The sequence below is a fragment of the Cervus elaphus genome, chromosome 15 (assembly GCF_910594005.1).
Source record: "Cervus elaphus chromosome 15, mCerEla1.1, whole genome shotgun sequence".
Lineage (NCBI taxonomy): Eukaryota > Metazoa > Chordata > Mammalia > Artiodactyla > Cervidae > Cervus > Cervus elaphus.
The window spans coordinates 1852600-1872827 of record NC_057829.1 but is presented as its reverse complement, the minus strand read 5'-3'; the positions used below and the strand labels follow the sequence as shown (position 1 = coordinate 1872827).

The window sequence follows — 20228 nt, the reverse complement described above, 5'->3', positions numbered from 1 at the left end:
GCAGGTGAGATGGTCTGGTATTCCCATCTCCTTAAGAACTTTTTACAGTTGGTTGTGATCCACACAGTCGAAGGCTTTAGCATAGTCAGTGAAGCAGGAGGAGATGTTTTTCTGGAATTCTCTTGCTTTCTCTGTGAGCCAGCAGATATTGGCAATTTGTTCTCTGCTTCCTCTGTCTCTTCTAAATCCAGCTTCAATATCTGGAAGTTCTCAGTTCATGTACTGTTGAAACCTAGCTTGGAGAATTTTGAGCATTACTTTGCTCCATGTGAAATGAGTACAATTGTGCAGTAGTTTGGAAATTCTTTGGCACTGCCTTTCTTTGAGTTTGGAATGGAAACTGACCTTTTCCAGTCTTGTGGCCATTCCTGAGTTTTCCAAATTTGCTGGCATATTGAGTGCAGCACTTTCACAGCATCATGTTTTAGGATTTGAAATAGCTCATCTGGATTTCCATCACATCCACTATCTTTGTTCATGGTGATGCTTCCTAAGGCCCACTTGACGTTGCACTCTGGGATATCAGGCTCTAGGTCAGTGATCACACCATCATGGTAATCTTTTTTATATATAGCTCTTTGTATTCTTGCCACCTCTTCTTAATATCTTCTACTTCTGTTAGGTCCATACTGTTTCTGTCCTTTATTCTACCCATCTTTACATGAAATGGTCCCTTGGTATCTCTAATTTTCTTGAAGAGATCTCTAGTCTTTTCCATGTTGTTGCTTTTATTGTTGTTTACCTCTGTTTCTTTGCATTGATCACTGAGGAAGGTTTTCTTATCTCTCTTTGCTATTCTTTGGAACTCTGCATGCAGATGGGTATATCTTTCCTTTTCTCCTTTGCCTTTTACTTCTCTTCTTTTCTCAGCTATTTGTAAGGCCTCCTCAGACAACCAATTTTCCTTTTTGTACTTCTTTTTCTTGGGGATGGTCTTGATCACTGCCTCCTGTACAGTGTTACTGTTGGGGTCCTTTAATGGACTGGAACCTGGTGGTATGGAGTCGACGATAAGAAACTAAAAGAGAGAAAGAGGCTGATATCCCCTGGTTTACGCAGAGGACCAGTTAAGCCCTTGACACAGGACTTGCATCACTCACGAAGTCACCAGGCGCCCTCTCGAGGGAGCGAAGGCACAAAGTGCCTTCTCGAGAGGGTCTTAGAAGCCCGGGCAGGAAAGTGAGCATGACAGGTCTCCACGCTCCAGAGAGTCAGCCAGAAAAAGAGAGAGAGAGAGAGACAAAAAAAAGACCCGGGGACCTAAGCTCTGATGAAGCAAAGGTGCTTTAACGATTTTTCTATGAGTATATATAGGCTGTGATACAAGAAACTTCTTTCGGGAATGATAGAGATCAGAAAGCCAAACATACAGTAACCGTTACCAAGGGAACAAGGGGTAATCCTAGTCACAAGTTCAGGAGACAATCCATATCTCATGAAGGGGGAGCAAGACTAAGCAATTTTGTCAAAAAGAGAATGTTTACTAAAAGAGACCCAAGCCTGCCTCACACAATGACTTCAGTCTCTGGGAGCAGCGTACTGTTCCGCTTGAAGAGGGACAAAGGACTCATGAGAGACAGCACGTAGGCATCCTCCCGTCAAACACTCCCTGACAGTTACAAAGCTCTGTCCATAGTTATTCAGGCACTCTGTCTCTCAGATCTAATCCCTTGAATTTATTTGTCACTTCCACTGTATAATCATAAGGGATTTGATTTAGGTCATACCTGATTGGCCTAGTAGTTTTCCCTATTTTCTTCAATTTAAGTCTGAATTTTGCAATAAGGAGTTAATAAAACTAGTAGACCTTAAAAATGAAGTTTTTAAACTTTTATTTTTATTATTTATCTGTTTTTACCTTTATTTCTTCCTTCATGCTTTCTACTTTCTTTTACACCATTATTGTCTTTTTCTAATTTTTTAGAATCAAGAATTCACTTGCTTTCATTCTTTCTCTTTTCACTGACAGAAATATCTAATGCTGAGAAATTTCTTTTTGACTAATATGGGTATTCCATACATCCTCATCAGTAATATTTGCATTAGTTTTTTGTTTTAGACCTTTCTTATCTTTGGTTTATGTTTCTCTTCTCATGCAAGAACAGTTTCGTAGAGTTGTTTTTCATGTTCAAATGAAAGGTCATTCTTCCCCATTAATTTCTGTTTTTACTGCATTATTATCTATGCGTGTTATCTATGTCAGTGTTTGTGACTGTTTCATGTACCCTTGTGATGCAAGTGTATTTTGTATCATAAAGCTTTGATATTATAAATTTAGATATGGATTAATAATGTGTTATATTTCTGTCTTTTATACCTTTAACTTTTTGTTTTAATCTGACTTTAAATACTTTTCTTATTAGTGTTTTTCTATTTCTCCTTGCTTCTCCGAGTTCTGCTTCATGAAGGTTATTTGTTCTGTAGATGCTCATAACTGTTATTGTCCACTCAAATTTACAGATTTTAGTAGTGTAAAGTGTTTCTCTTTCCCTCCTGGTAACCAAGATTGGACCGCTGCCTCCCTCTTGTCTTCCTTTGTTTGGAATGATACTGTCCATTCCCTGGTTTTTAGCCTTTTTTTAAAAATCATTTTCCCTAAGTGTGTTTTCTCTCTACAGTATAGCTTTAGGTTTTGTTTGTGACTCATTTTAAAGATCATTTTAATTAGTGAGTTAAATTCCTTCTTAATTATTGACATGACTCATATATTTGGTCTCATTTTTGTCTTGTTACATTTATAAGTGTATCACGTTTACTGAATTTTTTATTTGCTCTCTTTCTGTTCTTTTTGGAGGAAGACAATTAGGAAATTCCGACATTTTTGTTCTAAGTAGTCACTTTTATACTGATACAATGCATTAGTTGCCCATTTCCTTACTTAACCCTTTTATTTGATTTTTCAGCTTTTAGTGACATCCTTTATTATTTAGATGGCTGTTTGTGAGTTTATTCTTACTTCCTGCTTTTTTCTCTCCTGTTTCCTGCAGTTATTAAATTACATTATTTCTGCTTCATTAGAACATATAACATTTATGTATTATTCTTCTGTTCTTGTTTTCATCTTTATTTTGGTCTTACATGTATTCACTGTTCTGTTTTTCTTCCAGTGTTTCCTGTCAGATCTTGGTTGCTCTAAGTTTCTGCTCTTCTAGAAGGTTTTGCGATTACAGTATTACCTACCTTTGTGAATATCTAAACCTTTTTACATAGCCTTGCTGCTTAAGGGAGTATAAATAAATGATAAAACCCATTGACTCCCACTTTCTTTTCTAAAATATGATGCTCCACTGAGCTTTGCTTTGTTTATTGGTGACGAAGTCTGTGGCCAAACCTACATGATAGTTTTTGTTGAGACATAAGGCTTTTTGTCCAGAGAATTTTTCTTCCTTTTAGAAGTTTTATTAATATATGTCTTAGAGAGGACTCTTCCAGCTCAGTCTTTGCAAGTTCATGGTGGTCCTTTTGAATATGTGGATTAAGTCTTTTATCTTTGGATGGTTTTCTTAGGCTGTGCTCTGTGTATGCTTAGGCACTCAGTTGTGTCCAGCTCTTTGCGACCCCACGGACTGCAGTTGCTAGGCTCCTCTGTCCATGGGGATTCTCCAGGCAAGAGTACTGGCATGGGTTGCCATGCCTTCCTCTGGGTTATCTTCCCAACCCAAGGTTTGAACCCAGGTCCTCCCACATTGCAGGCAGATTCTTTACTAACTGAGCCACTAGGGAAGCCTTTTCTTAGATGATGTTTTTTAAATTTAGATTCATCCCATTATCTTCTGTTCTTTCTCTTTAAAGACTATAATCATACGTACAATTTTGTTTTAATTATATTTATTGTATTTTTTGCTCCTACTTCTTTTCTGGGTGATGAAATTACAAGTTTATTTTTTCCATTTACTTTTCTGTATTTTTTAATTTATTTTTGTATTAAGTATAGTTGATTTACAGTGCTGTATTAATTGCTACTATCCAGCAAAGTGATTCAGTTATATGTATATAAACATTTTTTATTTATTTTTTTAACTTTTTAAAATTTATATTTATAAATAAACATATTTATTTATGGAAACATCTTTTCCATTATGGTTTATCACAGAATATTGAATATAGTTCCCTGTGCTGTACAGTAGGACCTTATTGTTACCCATTCTGTATATGATAGTTTGCACCTGCTAAACACAAACTCCCACTTCATCCCTGCCCACTCTCCCTCACCCTTGGCAACCACAAGTCTGTTCTCTATGTTGTGAGTCCATTTCTGTTTTGTAGTTACGTTCATTTGTGTTATATATTAGATTCCACATATAGGTGATATTACACGGTATTTGTCTTTCTGTGTCTGACTTACTTCACTTAGTGTGATAATCTCTAGGTCCATCCATGTTGCTGCAAATGGCACTATTTCATTCTTTTTTATGGTTGAGTAGTATTCCATCATATATATGTACCACATCTTCTCTATCCATTCATCAGTTGATGAACATTAGGTTGTTTCCATGTCTTAGCACTGCTGTGAGCATAGCAGTGCATGTATCTTTTTGAATTACAGTTTTGTCTGGGTATATGCCCAGCAGTGGGATTGCTGAATCATATGGCAACTCTATTTTTAGCTTTTTGAGAAACCTGCTTAACTGTTTTCTGTAGTGTCTGTACCAGCTTATGTTCCCACCAGCAGTCAGACTACCTTTTTAAATCCAGAGTTTAACTCATTCTGTTTTCTTCTTCTTTTTTGTCCTCAGTCTTTGGTTATTATTTTTGGTGCTGTTATGCCTTTCTTGTTGCCATTTATTAAATTTTCAGTCAAATCTGTTTTCTCTTTGGGCTATTAGTATGCTTGGGCTGCTCTAACAGAACACCATAGACTGGGTGGCTTATGAGCAGAAATTCATTTTCTCACAGTACTGGAGGCTAGTTGTTCAAAATGAAAGTACCAGCAGCATTCGTTTCTGATGAGGTCTCTTCCCTCAGCTTGCAGACATTACCTTTTCACTGTCCTCAGATGGCCTTTTCTCTGCAGCACATGAAGAGCAAGTGAGCTCTGGTGTCCTTTCCTCTTCTAATAAGGATACCATTTCCACTGGATTCGTGCTGTACCCTTATGAACTCATTTAACCTTAACCAGTTCTAAAAAGTTTTGTCTCCAAGTACAGCCACATCGGGGATTAAGACTTCAACCTTTGAATTTGGGAGGGGGGAAGTAATTCGGTCTTTTATCAGATTCTTTGCAATTTAACTCCTGAAGTCACTTGGTCTTTTTCACAGTTTTGACTAGCTCTTGCCTCCTTAGTTGCCCATTACTCCAGGCCCGTTCATATGGGTTTCCTAGTAGTCTGACCTTTATCAAAACTGAGATATCATTCAGTATTTTCCCACTTACAATGGAACTTTTTCTTTCTGGGAGTAATTTTAATTGTGGTTCAGTTCAGTCACTAAGCTTTGTCCGACTCTTTGCAACCCCATGGACTGCAAAACGCCAGGCTTCCCTGTCCATCACCAACTCCCGGAGCTTGCTCCAACTCATGTGATTGAGTCAGTGATGCCATCCAACCATCTCATCCTCTGTTGTCCTCTTCTCCTCCTGCCTTCAATCTTTCCCAGCATCAGGGTCTTTTCCAGTGAGTCAGTTCTTCACATCAGGTGGCCAAAGCATTGGAGTTTCAGCTTCAGCATCAGTCCTTCCAATGAATATTCAGGACTTATTTCCTTTAGGACTAACTGGTTTGATATCCTTGCAGTCCAAGGGACTCTCAAGAGTCTTCTCCAACATCACAATTCAAAATCATCAATTCTTTGGCACTCAGGTTTCTTTATGATCCAACTCTCGCATCCATACATGACTACTGGAAAAACCATAGCTTTTGACTAGACGGACCTTTATTGGTAGAGTAATATCTCTGCTTTTTAATATGCTGTCTAGGTTTGTCATAGCTTTTCTTCCAAAGAGCAAGTGTCTTTTAATTTCATGGCTGCAGTCACCATCTGCAGTGACTTTGGAGCCCAAGAAAAGAAAGTCTGTCACTGTTTCCATTGTTTCCCCATCTATTTGCCATGAAGTGATGGGACCAGATGCCATGATCTTAGTTTTCTGAATGTTGAGTTTTAAGCTAGCTTTTTCACTCTCCCTTCACTTTCCTCAAGAGGTTCTTTAGTTCTTTGCTTTCTGCCGTAAGTGTGGTGTAACATCTGCGTATCTGAGATTATTGATATTTCTCCCAGTAATTTTGATTCCAGCTTGTGCTTCATCCAGACTGGCATTTTGCATGATGTATTCTGCATGTAAGTTAAATAAGCAGGGTGACAATATACAGCCTTGACGTACTCCTTTCCCAATTTGGAACCAGTCTGTTGTTCCATGTCCAGTTCTAACTGTTGCTTCTTGACCTGCATACAGATTTCTCAGGAGGCAGGTAAGGTGGTCTGGTATTCCCTTCTCTTTTAAGAATTTTCCACAGTTTGTTGTGATCCACAGAGTCAAATGCTTTGGCATAGTCAATAAAGCAGAAGTAGATGTTTTTCTGACACTCTCTTGCTTTTTCGATGATCCAGCAGATGTTGGCAATGTGATCTCTGGCTCCTCTGCCTTTTCTAAACCCAGCTTGAACATCTGGAAGTTCATGGTTCATGTACTGTTGAAGCCTGGCTTGGAGAACTTGGAGCATTACCTTGCTAGCGTGTGAGATGAGTGCAATTGTGCGGTAGTTTGAACATTTCTTTGGCATTGCCTTTCTTTGGGATTGGAATAAAAACTGACCTTTTCCAGTCTTGTGGCCATTCCTGAGTTTTCCAAATTTGCTGGCATGTTGAGTGCAGCACTTTCACAGCATCATGTTTTAGGATTTGAAATAGCTCATCTGGAATTCCATCACCTCCACTATCTTTGTTCATAGTGATGCTTCCTAAGGCCCACTTGACTTTGCACTCCAGGATATGAGGCTCTAGGTGAGTGATCACACCATCATTATCTTTTTTTATATATAGTTCTTTGTATTCTTGCTACTACTTCTTAATATCTTCTGCTTCTTTTAGGCCCATACCATTTCTGTCCTTTATTGTGCTCATCTTTGCATGAAATGTTTCCTTGGTATCTCTGATTTTCTTGAAGAGATCTCTAGTCTTTCCTATTCTATTGTTTTCCTCTATTTCTTTGCATTGATCACTGAGGAAGGCTTTCTTGTCTCTCTATGCTATTCTTTGGAACTCTGTATTCAAATGCATATATCTTTCTTTTTCTCCTTTGCCTTTTACTTCTCTTCTTTTACCAGCTATTTGTAAGGCCTCTTCAGACAACCATTTTGCCTTTTTGCATTTCTTTTTCTTTGGGATGGTCTTGATCACTGCCTCCTGTACAATGTCACGAACCTCTGTCCATAGTTCTTCAGGCACTCTGTCTGTCAGATCTAATCCTTTTAATATATTTGTCACTTCTGCTGTATAGTCATAGGGATTTTATTTAGGTCATACCTGAATGGCCTAGTGGTTTTCCCTACTTTTTTCAGTTTAAGTCTGAATTTGGCAATAGTGAATTCATGATCTGATCCACAGACACCTTCCAGTCTTGCTTTTGCTGACTGTATAGAGCTTCTCCATCTTTGGCTGCAAAGAATATAGTCAGTCTGATTTTGGTATTGACCATCTGGTGATGTCCATGTGTAGTCTTCTCTTGTGTTGTTGGAAGAGGGTGTTTGCTGTTACCCGTGCATTCCCTTGGCAAAATTCTGTTATCCTTTGCCCTGCTTCATTTTGTACTCCAAGGCCAAATTTGCCTGTTATTCCAGGAATCTCTTGATTTCCTACTTTTGCATTCCAGTCCCCTGTAATGAACAGGACATCTTTTTTGGGTGTTAGTTCTAGAATGTCTTGTAGGTCTTCATAGAACTGTTCAACATCAGCTTTTTCAGCATTACTGATTAGAGCATAGACTTGGATTAATGTGATATTTGTGTTTAATCACCTCTTAAGTTCTCTGTCTCGTCTTTTACGTGTATTTATAACACATGGTAATATGTGATATGCAAAGAGTCAGTCCTCAGCTGACTTTCTGCATACCTATGAAAACTGAAACTCTGTCTCAGTTTGTTTTGTATTTGAATATTTATTTACTTACTTAATGATGATTTGAAGTTAGTGGTATTCTGTAGTTAAGCCCAAGTAATGTGTTGTTGGTTATTGTATTTGCTCTCCTTATATTGATCCGTAAGTTTTATGGAGAATTCATGGAGAGATTCGGATTTAAAGATTTGCTCTTATTCCTCAGATATGTCTGAGAAATGTCTTGAAACCAAATGTATGTTTTCTAAGAACAGTTTGCTCTTCCTTTTTCAGCTACCATCAATGTAGGGCATTTGTAGGTAGGTCTCATTCCATAAGAAATGTGTTAATTTTCATATGGTGAGATAAATTTTTCTTGTTTCTAGAAATCTGCAAAACTGATCGCATGAAAGAAAGGAACCAAGAAAACCAGCCTAAACACATATGGAAAGTTGTATTGATCAATAACAAAAGTCTGACTAAAGAACAAGGTAATGTACTAGGAAAGTCACTTGAGTTGGACACAAATTCTTTTCCTCACAGAAAAATACTCTGTCATTGTGGCTCATGTGGAATGAGCTTCAACTGTATTTCAGAATTGGTTATTGATAAAAAAAGCTCTTTAGGAAAAAAGACCAATGAATTTAATGCCTGTGGAAAATTGCTACTCAATATTAAACATGAGAAAAGTCATACTAGAGAAAAAAATGAATTTTTTAAAAGTGGAAAAATTGTCAGTCATAATGAGGATTCTGTTCAGCTTGAGAAGATTCAAACTTTAGAGCAAAATTTTGCATATAACATACATCAAGAAACCTTCAATGAAAAGGTGGTATTCAATACATACAAGACAGAGATCAATGAAGAGAATGACTGTGCATATGATGAATATGGGAGAAGATTCTGTGATAGCTCATCCTTCTTGTTCCATCAGATAACTCCCTCAAAGGAAAATCACTATGAATTTGGTGATTGTGGGAAATCCTTATGTGTGAAGTCCTCCCTTTTAAAACATCATGAGGCACATTTGAAACACTGTGAATATGGTGAAAGTGGGAATAATTTCAGGAGGAAGTTCTACCTCTCACAGCTTCAGAAAACTCATAAAGGAGAGAAGCACTTTGAATGTAATGAATGTGGGAAAGCTTTTTGGGAGAAGTCACACCTTACTCGACATCAAAGGATTCACACAGGAGAGAAACACTTTCAGTGTAATGAGTGTGGAAAAACTTTCTGGGAGAAATCAAACCTCACTAAACATCAGAGGTCACACACACGGGAGAAACCGTATGAATGCAGTGAATGTGGGAAAGCCTTCAGCCACAAGTCAGCCCTCACATTACACCAGAGAACACATACGGGGGAGAAACCCTATCAGTGTAATGCATGTGGGAAAACTTTTTATCAGAAGTCAGACCTCACTAAACATCAGAGAACACACACAGGACTAAAACCCTATGAATGTTATGAATGTGGAAAATCTTTCTGTATGAATTCACACCTTACAGTACATCAGAGAACTCATACAGGTGAGAAACCCTTTGAATGTCCTGAGTGTGGGAAGTCTTTCTGTCAGAAGTCACATCTTACACAACATCAGAGAACTCACATAGGAGATAAACCCTATGAATGTAATGCATGTGGGAAAACTTTCTACCACAAGTCAGTACTCACCAGACATCAGATAATTCATACAGGTTTGAAACCTTATGAATGTTACGAATGTGGGAAAACCTTCTGCTTGAAGTCTGACCTCACAGTACATCAGAGAACTCACACAGGGGAGAAACCCTTTGCATGCCCTGAGTGTGGAAAATTTTTCAGCCATAAGTCAACCCTATCTCAACACTATAGAATCCATACAGGGGAGAAACCCTATGAATGTCATGAATGTGGAAAAATCTTCTATAATAAATCATACCTAACTAAACATAATAGAACACATACAGGGGAGAAGCCCTATGAGTGCAACGAATGTGGGAAAACCTTCTGCCAGAAGTCACAGCTCACTCAGCACCAGAGAATTCACATAGGGGAGAAACCCTATGAATGCAGTGAGTGTGGAAAGGCTTTCTGCCATAAGTCAGCTCTAATTGTACATCAGAGAACACATATAGAAGAAAAGCCCTATAAATGTAACGAATGTGGAAAATCTTTTTGTGTGAAGTCAGGACTTACTCTGCATCAGAGGAAGCACACAGGAGAAAAGCCCTATGAATGTAATGAATGTGGGAAATCCTTCAGTCACAAATCATCACTCACAGTACATCACAGGGCTCACACAGGAGAGAAGTCTTGTCAATGTAATGAATGTGGGAAAATTTTTTACCGTAAATCAGACCTCGCTAAACATCAGAGATCACACACAGGGGAGAAGCCCTATGAATGTAACACATGTCGGAAAACCTTTTCTCAGAAGTCAAACCTTATTGTACATCAGCGAATGCATATAGGAGAAAAACCTTATGATTGAAGTGAATGTTAGAAATGTTGAGCCACAATTCAGCACCTACTCCATTTCAGAGAATTCACACTGTGAAGAAAGCTCTGTTGACATTCTGAATGTTTAGTAACCTTCATCCACACAACTGGCCTTATTTTACTCCAAAGTAATAACATAGGACCAATTTCTAGACTGCAGCAAGTATAGGGCAATTTGTTAACAGATAATATTCCACTGAATGTCACGTACTGGCATTAAACCTCACAGATTTTGATTTTGTGAAAGTTCTAACAAAAATAACTAGGTTATGTCAGAATTTATATAGGGGAGGAATCTGTCCATTTGAGACTTACGGATTGCAGATTTTCTTTAGAGGTAATGTAACATCAAAAGCTAGAATTTGTGCTTTGGTACGAAACAGCAGATTGTAATTTATAATGCATATTGTGCAATGTAAACCTTTAAAAACTAAAAAGAATAGTAAAATAGGTTCAAAAGAAGTTGCAGTAGTAGTAGTGCATAGAATTCTGATGTGCCCTTTACAAAGCTTCTTCTAATAATAGTTACATAACTATAACATACTCTAATAACAGTGTTATATAACTGTAACGTATTTATAGCCATAACAGGATGGTACCCTACTACTAAGTCAGATACAGACTTTATTCAGATTTCACTAGTGTTTACATGTGATCTTTGTGTTTGTCTGTGCATTTCTATGAAATTTTGTGGTTTATATATTTGAGTAAGCTTCAACACAGGTTGTAAAATCAAAAAGGAATCTGGAGTCTGTATTACATGAAGATTACAAAGGAATCAGGATTTCACCACAGGAAGTTAATAAATATTATTAATTATTAATAATAACCATAGCCTTTGTGCTACCCTAATCCTGGCAACGATTTAAATATGAATGTTTTTAAAAGCAGAGATAAATTGAATAATTAGGGCAGAAGCATTAAACACCAGTGAAGCATCCCTTAAGTTCACAGGACTTAGGTATGTACATTACATAAACTATATGTTTCTTAACAAAATGGAACTTAACATAATTGGGAATAGAAAATAGATGCTCCTAGTTTAGCAGTTGTTACAACATTAGGCACATCTCCCCTTGAATATAAGGCCTGGAGCAACAGTTTAAAAGGAAGCCCACGAAGCTCATGTCTAACCTTTTAAAACTTATAAATCAAAATAACTAAATGTTCAATAAAATGTATCTTCTGCATGGGAATATCTAGGCCCTAGTCCCATTGCCCCTTCTCTTTCACCCATAGCTCATTGCAGACCATGATGTGCCTTGAGTAGACATATGTAAATACTCTAGCCTTCAGCCTAAATTTATCCAGACCCTGGGTAAGCAACTGCTTTCCAAGACAGGGTTCAGGAAGGAAGCCTCAGACTAGACACTCAGGGCTATAAATTAGACTGTAAACTCAAGGGTCTGATGTGCCCTGAGATCTGGGCCCTTACGACTGTCGATTCTGTGGGAGGAGGACTGAGGCTGGAGCCTGACCAGAACGGAACTAGAGCAGTGCTCCTATTGGTAGGGTAGAGGCGATATACTAAATTACATGACCAGATTAGGTAAACAATTACGTTAGGCTAACAACCTAAGACTACACGATCTAGTGATCTTAGATTATACACAGAGTCTAAGCTTCCATTGTGGGAAACTAGTAAAGGAGAGCAAATTAAGTCCAAGTTATAAAAAAACAAAAGAATAATGAGAACTTAGGCAGATATCAGAGTAATTGAAAACAGGAAACCAGTAGAGAAAAATCAATAAAACCAAAAGCTGGTTCTTAGAGCAGGTCAATAAAATTGATAAATCTCGAGTCAGGTTAGCTAGAGAAAGAGAAGATACAAATTGCTAACATCAGGAATGAAAGCGAGCCATAAGTACTGATCCCCTCAGCATCAAAAGGGTATAAAGGAATGTTATGGACAACTCTATACCCACAGATTTGATAACCTAAATGAAATGGGCCAATTCCTTGAAAGAAACAATCTGCCAAAACTCACAGAAGGGTAAATCTAAATAGGCATATGTCTCAAGAAATTGAATCAATTTTTAATCTTCCAAAGCAGAAAGTATTAGGCCCAGATGATTTTACTGATGAATTCTACCAAATTAAGGGAGAAATAGTATCACTTCTCTACAGTATCTTACGTAATGTAAAAGAGAGCTTTTACTTATTTTTTGAGGCCAGCATTACCCTAGTTGTAAAGCCAGGGAAAGACATTAGAAGAAAGCCAAGGTACAGACCAGGATCTCATGAATAGATACAGAAATCCTCAACAATATGCTTGCAAATTGAATCCAACAGTGTATAAAAAGAACTACATGATATGAACAAGTGGGATTTATCCAGGTATCCAACATTTAATAATTAATATAACCCATCATATCAACAGGCTAAAGAAGAAATATTATATGATCATATCAGTAGATGCAGAAAAACTTTTCAAAAAATCTTAACATCCATTCATGATAAATAAAAAACCCAGTAAGTGAGGAATACAGAAACTTTTTACCAAGTTCCCTCAACTTTTTATAAAAATTTTTATAAAAATCCTACAGCTAACATCATACTTAATGGTGAGAAACTAGATGCTTTTCCAGTAAGATAAAGAGCAAGGCAAGGAGGTCCCCTGTAACCATACCTTTTCAGCAACCTTCAGGAAGTCCTAGCTAATGCAGCAAGATAGGTAAGGGAAATAAAAGGTACACAGATTTGGAAGGAAGAGGTAAAACTATTGATGTTCACAGATAACATGATTATCTATGTAGAAAATTCCAGAGAATCAGCAACAAAAAAAATCTCCTGACACTAGAAAGCAGTTACAGAAAGGTTACCGAATATGATGCTTAGGCAGGTGATAAAAAGAAATGAGCTATCAAGTAACAGAGATACAGAACCTTAGATGCATATGGCTAAACGAGACAAGTCAATCTGAAAAGGTTTTATGCTGTATAATTCCAACTGTAATGCATTCTGATAAAGGCAAAACTGTGGAGACACTAAAAAAATCAGTGGTTTCCAGGTGGTCAGGGTGAGGGTCAGAGCGATGAATAGGTGGATTACAGACAATTTTTAGAACAGTGAAACCATCCTATAGGATACTATAATGGTGGATACATGTCATTCATTTGTCAAAACCTACAAAGTGTAAAACATACCTACAAAGTGTAAAATACAATGGGTCAACCCTAATGTAAACCATGGACTTTAGTTGTAAAAATGTATCAGTATTGGTTCATCAGTTATAAAAAATGTACCACACTAATGCACGGTATTAATAAGGGAAAAGTGTGGAGGGAGGTAGAGGTAAAGGGGTATATAGGAACTCTGCTTTCTGCTAATTTTTTCTGTAACCCTGAAACTGCTCAAAAAAATGGAGTGTATTAAATAAACAACCCTGCTACATATTACTCTCTTATATATTTACAGAATTTGAAACTCCCATGATCCAGTACCAGTTTTTCCATGGTGGGGGTGGAGTAGGGTAGGGAATGCATTCTTAGAAATCATATATTGTCAACCACTAAGGCATATTTTCGATTACAGCTTTCTGCTTTTCTAAGCCTTATTATCTTCTTTTGAAATTACCTTAAATTACTTACCTCTCATTACAGCATCTTATTTCTGCACTGAACATGTTTCTGCCCTGCAGCTATAATAATCACTAATGAACATTTGGGTTGTTTTTATAGTCTTCAGAATACTTTAAATTATAGCAACTGTGGCTTGAAATTAAGGCCCAGTGTAATAGAGTCTCTTCACATCTGAAACTAAGATTTCTGATGGCCTAACTGCAGATTTCCCTCCCTATTCTCCTCCCCCAGGTCACTGTAGTCAGACAGGCCTCCTTCCTTATCTGGGGAACCAGTTCTTGGTTTTCCCTCAGTGGCAAGTTTCACTTCCCTACCAGCCCACAAAATTATTCTGAAAAACCATTCCCATCTTCTCACAGAAACTTCACTGCACCCTCTGCATACTACAGAGCCATCTCCCACAACCCCTGGTTTTCCCTTTGTTCCCAAGCATGGTAACCTGTGTGACCCTGGTTGGTGTGTGGTGTCCTCTCGCCTGGCCTATGAATAGACATAACCAGTAAGCTTATGTAGAGCTCATCTGTCCAGTTTAAGGTGTCACATGTTCCGCTGCTGCATTACCCCAGGGCATGAATCCTGCCACCAGCAGAGTGACAAGGAGGCAGTTAGTACAGCTGGGCGTGAGCAGGATTGTCCGTCTAAGATAGGTCACCTGGTCACTTAGCTAATCGCTCTTGTCTAACAGGTTCTGTGGTGTGGCAGAGGCTGCTTGGGATGGAACCACCAACTGCTGGTAGGCTTGCACTTTGGCCTGCTCTGCTCTGTGTTCTTTTCTGGATGTTGCTATCTCTTCCCACTCCAAGAGGCTCTTGTCCCTAAGAGAATTATTCATTGGCTGTGCCCCCAGGGTGACTTGCCATGGGGTTCAGTCTGTTTGGCAGGTGGTGTCTGAGCTACCTGTGAGGCTGGCTGCTGGACTGTGGTACTTTCCCTTGTAACTACCCAGAATGTCCACATCACGGGTGATGTACATGGCTAGAAGTCCAGAATAACTGAGGAAATTTGTATGAGAGAAATAAGAGAGAAAGAAACCTGCATGGCAAAAAAAAAGACAGCCATAGCAGACAGAGGATGCTAAGTCAGCCAACCTCTCTGGGTTATGGGCCCAGCATGCTTTTGCTGCACCACCTGTTTAAAAGGTTCTGTGCTCATGGTTAGAGTGCAAAACTCCTATCCTGAGGTGCAGCACAGAGGTTAATTCAGATGCAGCTTAGGCCTGGGATCCTTGCACCATGTGAAGCAACCATTGCCATGGAGCAGGCCCCTAACCCTTTCCTGAAGAAAGAAATTTATAAATTTGATGAGAGTAAAGAGAACCCTCCTGAAGTGTAGCAAGTAACCACAGAGAGGAAATAAATGGAACGAAAGAATGAAGGGAGGGAGGCAGAGACTTAGATACAAGGAGAGTAAACAACAAAATAACTGAAATATAGTTCCATAGTTTGTTTTTGAAATTGAGATGTAGTTTCTGTACAATATTATATAAATTATATCCACACTTTGACTCAATTATAAATCCAGAATATACTAAAATCATTTGTACAACAAAAGATAAAAGGGTGCTGTGACTGGCTTTTGTACCTTCCAAATTAACTTTAATATTAACTTTAATACTGAAGTGTACCATTGGTAAATTTTCATAGCCTTAATACAGGGCTCAAGTTATACTTATACCTGGGTACCCCCTTAATCATGTTACCCCCTAAAATCTTAGAGGTGTTATCAAATATAAAATACAGTGCTATACTGAATGTGTATATCCCTATGATGGTATTTGGTGGCGGGGCTTTGGGGAGTGATTCAGTTAGGAGAACAGAGCCCTTGTGATTGGGGTTAGTGCTCTTAAAATAGAGACTCCAGAAAATTTCCTTGCTTCTTCTGCCGTATGGGGACTTAGGAAAAGACAGCCTTCTGTGAACAGGAAGCAGTCCTCACCAAACAGGGAATCTTCTGGTGCCATGCTCTTGGACTTCCCAGCCTCTTGAACTGTGAGAAATAAATTTTTGTTGTTTATAAGCCACCTGGTCCATTGTATTTTATTATAGCAACCCAGGGAGACTGAGTCATTTAGGAACAAATAGGATGTTTCGTCTTAACCAACAGAACTATTGTCTTAAGTTTCGCATGGTCATAACACACACTGACTTAATTTTAGCATAATCCCCTAGAAAGCATGGATGCTCTGATCCAAAGAATAATAAAATTAAATTTTTGGCACTTACAGATTGGATTGACAAAAGGAGACCCTAGTGTACCATATACCTCAATTGAAACCATTGTAAATACCTACCTAGAGAACAAGTGATCATTGCCACTATTTCTCTGTTTAAGGATCCAGTATAGCTTGTTCTTAGCCTGGAAGTAATGATGGTGCTTCACAGTGGGTTATTAAAACCTTAATGCTATGGCCTATCTGCTAAGAACCTAGTACCCAATGTTACTGAAATTACTGTTTCCATTCAAATAGCAAGTAGTAAATATTTTGTGATTCCAGCTTGGCTAATACATTCCGTTCAGTGCTCTTTTTAACACCCTTTCAGCCACAGTTTACCTTCACCTCCAAGGGACGCAAGGTACCTTTACCAGGCTACCCATGGGATACCTGAACAACTCTACCATTGCGCAGTCTTTGCAGGCAATGTCTTAACTGCATCCAGTTTCCTCCAGGAGCACAGGTATGACATGACATTGATGATATCCTCCTCTGAGGAAATTCATCTCACAGATTCATTGAGAGCATATAAATACTCACCAAAAAAGCATAAGTTATTTCACCACACAGAGATCTGCCCATTAGTTGAGTTCCTGAAAATCACTTGTAAAACAAGGGCTGTTTCATCCCTGATGCTGTCAAGAAGCAGCTACAGACTGCTTTTCATTTTCTGTTCTTAATACTCACAATGTTAATATAAATACATCTTTTAGTCCTTTTTGGGCTCTGCAGGCAACATATCCCCCACTTAAAGTTTTTAATTTCACTGATGGTGTTACTTTCAAATGCCCAACTTGTATAGGGCCTCCTCCACAAACAGGCTTAAGAATCGATCTGAATTGAAATCAATAGGCACTCCCATTAGTGCCCTCAAAGACACTCTCACTGTGGAGACTTTAGCAGCCTCTTGTCTCTCCTGGAGTCCAAGAGTACAAGGAATATCATGCTGGTGGATGAGACATTCTGTAAATCTGTTGGTGTTGGTTTTGACAGATACATTGCAGGCAGGGAAGGCAAATGCATGTGCAGGGTAAATATCTTTGATGGTAGGTACAAAATACTGTTCATTTTGTGATGAGAATGGTCTAATGCAATCAACCTGTAACATGGCTAAACTGATCCATCCAGGGAACGGTGCCAAATTAATTGTTGGTCTCTGCTGTTGGCAGATTAATCTCTTAACAGTGACGTTAGCCAGATTGGTCTTACTGAGTGAAGGTCCACTTTGCTGAGCACATGCATAATTTCCTTCACTGCTGCTGCAGCCACTGTGTTCATGAGCGCATTTGGCAATGACAAGTGGCTGGGTGATGGACCTGACTGATAGGAGATTGGCATCACAGAATGTGTCCTTCACTTAATGTTTCAGTCCTCTGATGAGGTCACCCTTTGGTGAGCGTTCACATGGTACACAAAGACCTTCACTCTCCTCATCTGGAAAGGTCTAGATGTGCACCTCTTCCCCTGAACTCCCTTTTGCAGGTTTTCCAATGTACCCCTCCTTAGTCCTTGATCATTTAGCCAAACCATTAGGCACTGTGCATAAATAAGTGTTAACTCAACTTCAGCCATTCCTCCTTCCAGGCAAAATAAATCAGGTGATTTCACTACCGACTTTCAAGACCATCTCAGAGTGGGGCTGTGGTGCTGCGTACTATGCAGAATGATCTGATCCAAGCCTGAGTTTTTTTTCTTTCACTGGTCAGCTCGTCATAGGAAATTCCTCATGAAGCCATAGCAGTGGATTGAGGGGGGTGAGGGGTTGCCTGATAGATATATTGAAAGTATTTATAGGTATTGAAGATTCAGCTCCACTGAATTCTGTTATTTCCCCATCCAAGTTTTCAGGATTCTTTACTAATCAGTGCCCTAATTTTGATTTTAATGAGACCATATAAAGTTGGAAATTCAATGTACATAGTAATTAAGCCACCCAACAGATTTGTCACTGGATTTCTTTTCATAAATCTCAGCCCTGCAGCTTTAGGGGATGAGGTGCTTTCAGAATTATCATTGAAGCTTTAGGGTCTGTTTGTGGATCTTGAGCTGGAAATTTAAATTCCCGAGCTTCTCATGTTGTTTTCCAACATTGTCCAACACATTCAGAATAAACAACCAGTTTCATGCTCCTTTTGTTCACTAAAATACCTATGAGAGAAACTCTTGCATTCCCAACAATTTGCTTTCTAAACGCACATGATAATAGATACTTAGAGATAATCATTTGAGTAACTGTATTGCCACTGCACATCATGGACCATGAGTGCCTCTTTACAACTGAAACAGGATCTTTAATGGTTTTAAATCTGACTCTAATCAGATTGGTGGTGGTTTAGTCACTAAGTCATGTCCGACTCTTGCAACCCCATGGACTGTAGCCTACCAGGCTCCTCTGTCCATGAGATTCTCCAGGCAAGAATACTGGAGTGGGTTGCCATTTCCTTTTCCAGGGGATCTTCCCAACCCAGGAATTGAACCCTGGTGAAGCAACACCCAATTTGGTACACATTTGTGATTCAGGAGGATTTAATTAGAGACATAGAACCATAAGAGGAATGTATGTCTAAAGGGATTTATTACAGGGCTTTGTCTTTCTACAACTGTGGGAACTGGTTAAGCGGTGTCTATGAGGTTGTCTCCATGCCTGATGAAGACATCTGACTAAAGTGCTCAGGGCAGACAATAAGGGAAAGGAGATGGATGTGACATGAAGGAGAGCAAAAACAAATGAGAACTCACAACCATGAGTAGTGCCGACAAGGAGGGGCTAAACCTGGAGACAGTTCTTATTGCCTCTGGCTTTGGTATGGAGTCCTTCAGAAGCTGGGTCCCTCAATTAGTGAGGAGATCGCACGTATCTGGTGTGAGCATCAGAGATGCCATAGGACCTATATGGAACGGTCATAGTTCTAGTGGTGTCTCATGCCACTGAGGTGGTCAGTAGATCAGCAGCAACATGTTACGAAGATACAAAATGGCTATTACATCACTTACACCCTCCAAGTCTTGCACAAGAATATCTTTTATGGCCCACCCTAATGGGAAACATACAGAAAAGGGAACTCAGAAATGTAGTTGAGCCTAGTCTAGGTAACACGTTACTAAGCAACCACCTTGGCCTATAAAGGAACTGGGAAATCAGTTCAGTGAATCAGAGCTAATATTTTTAAAGAAATGAAATAAAACATAATGTCAGAATTCATTAGAGATACTGGTAAATAGTATTTTGTGAAAAATACTTATAATCAGTTGTATATTATCATGGACTGAATTGTTTTCCCCCCAAATCTATCCCAATGTGACTGTTTCGGAGATAGGGCCTTTAAAGTGGTAAAGTGAAATGAGGTCATAAGGGTGGGCCCTAATCCAACATGACTGGTATTCTTATAAGAGAAAGAGACACCAGAGACAAGCATGCATAAATAAAAGGGCATGCAAGAACACAGAAGGCAGCCATCTGCAAGCCAAGGAGAGAGGCCTTGGGAAAACAAACCTACGAACACCTTGACCTTGGACTTCCAGTTTCCAAAACTGAGTCAAATAAAGTTGCATTAAGTCACCTCATCTGTGGTGGTACTTTGTTTTGACAGCTGAATGTTTGTGTCCCCTCCTCCCACCCCTAAATTCATATGTTGGCGTCATCTTCAGTGTGATGGTGTTAGAAGGTGGGGTCGTTGAGAGGTGATTATGTCTGGAGAGTGGAATGCTCATGAATGGGGCCTCACAGAGCTCCCCAGCCTTTCCAGCACATAGAACACAATGAGAAGGTGCCGTCTGTTAACCAGGAAGACTGTTCTCACCAGAATGCAGCCATGCTCCTGCATTGGCCTTGGACTTCCCAACCTCCAGAATTGTGCAAAATAAAGTTCCGTTGCTTATAAGCTATCCAGCCTGTTAGTAGTTTGTTATAGCAGCCGCAGTGGACTAAG

General features: G+C 39.0%; 1 protein-coding gene across 1 annotated transcript in view; it reads left to right on the top strand.

Moving 5' to 3' along the window:
• The window catches only part of ZNF33B (zinc finger protein 33B), a 50691-nt gene extending 35925 nt beyond the window's left edge, over positions 1–14766 (top strand). The window contains 2 exon segments of the mRNA XM_043925587.1: positions 8412–10483; positions 10485–14766. Coding sequence (XP_043781522.1) covers positions 8412–10483; positions 10485–10595 — 2183 coding nt within the window. The 3' untranslated portion in view covers positions 10596–14766.
• Positions 14767–20228: the final 5462 nt, after the last annotated feature.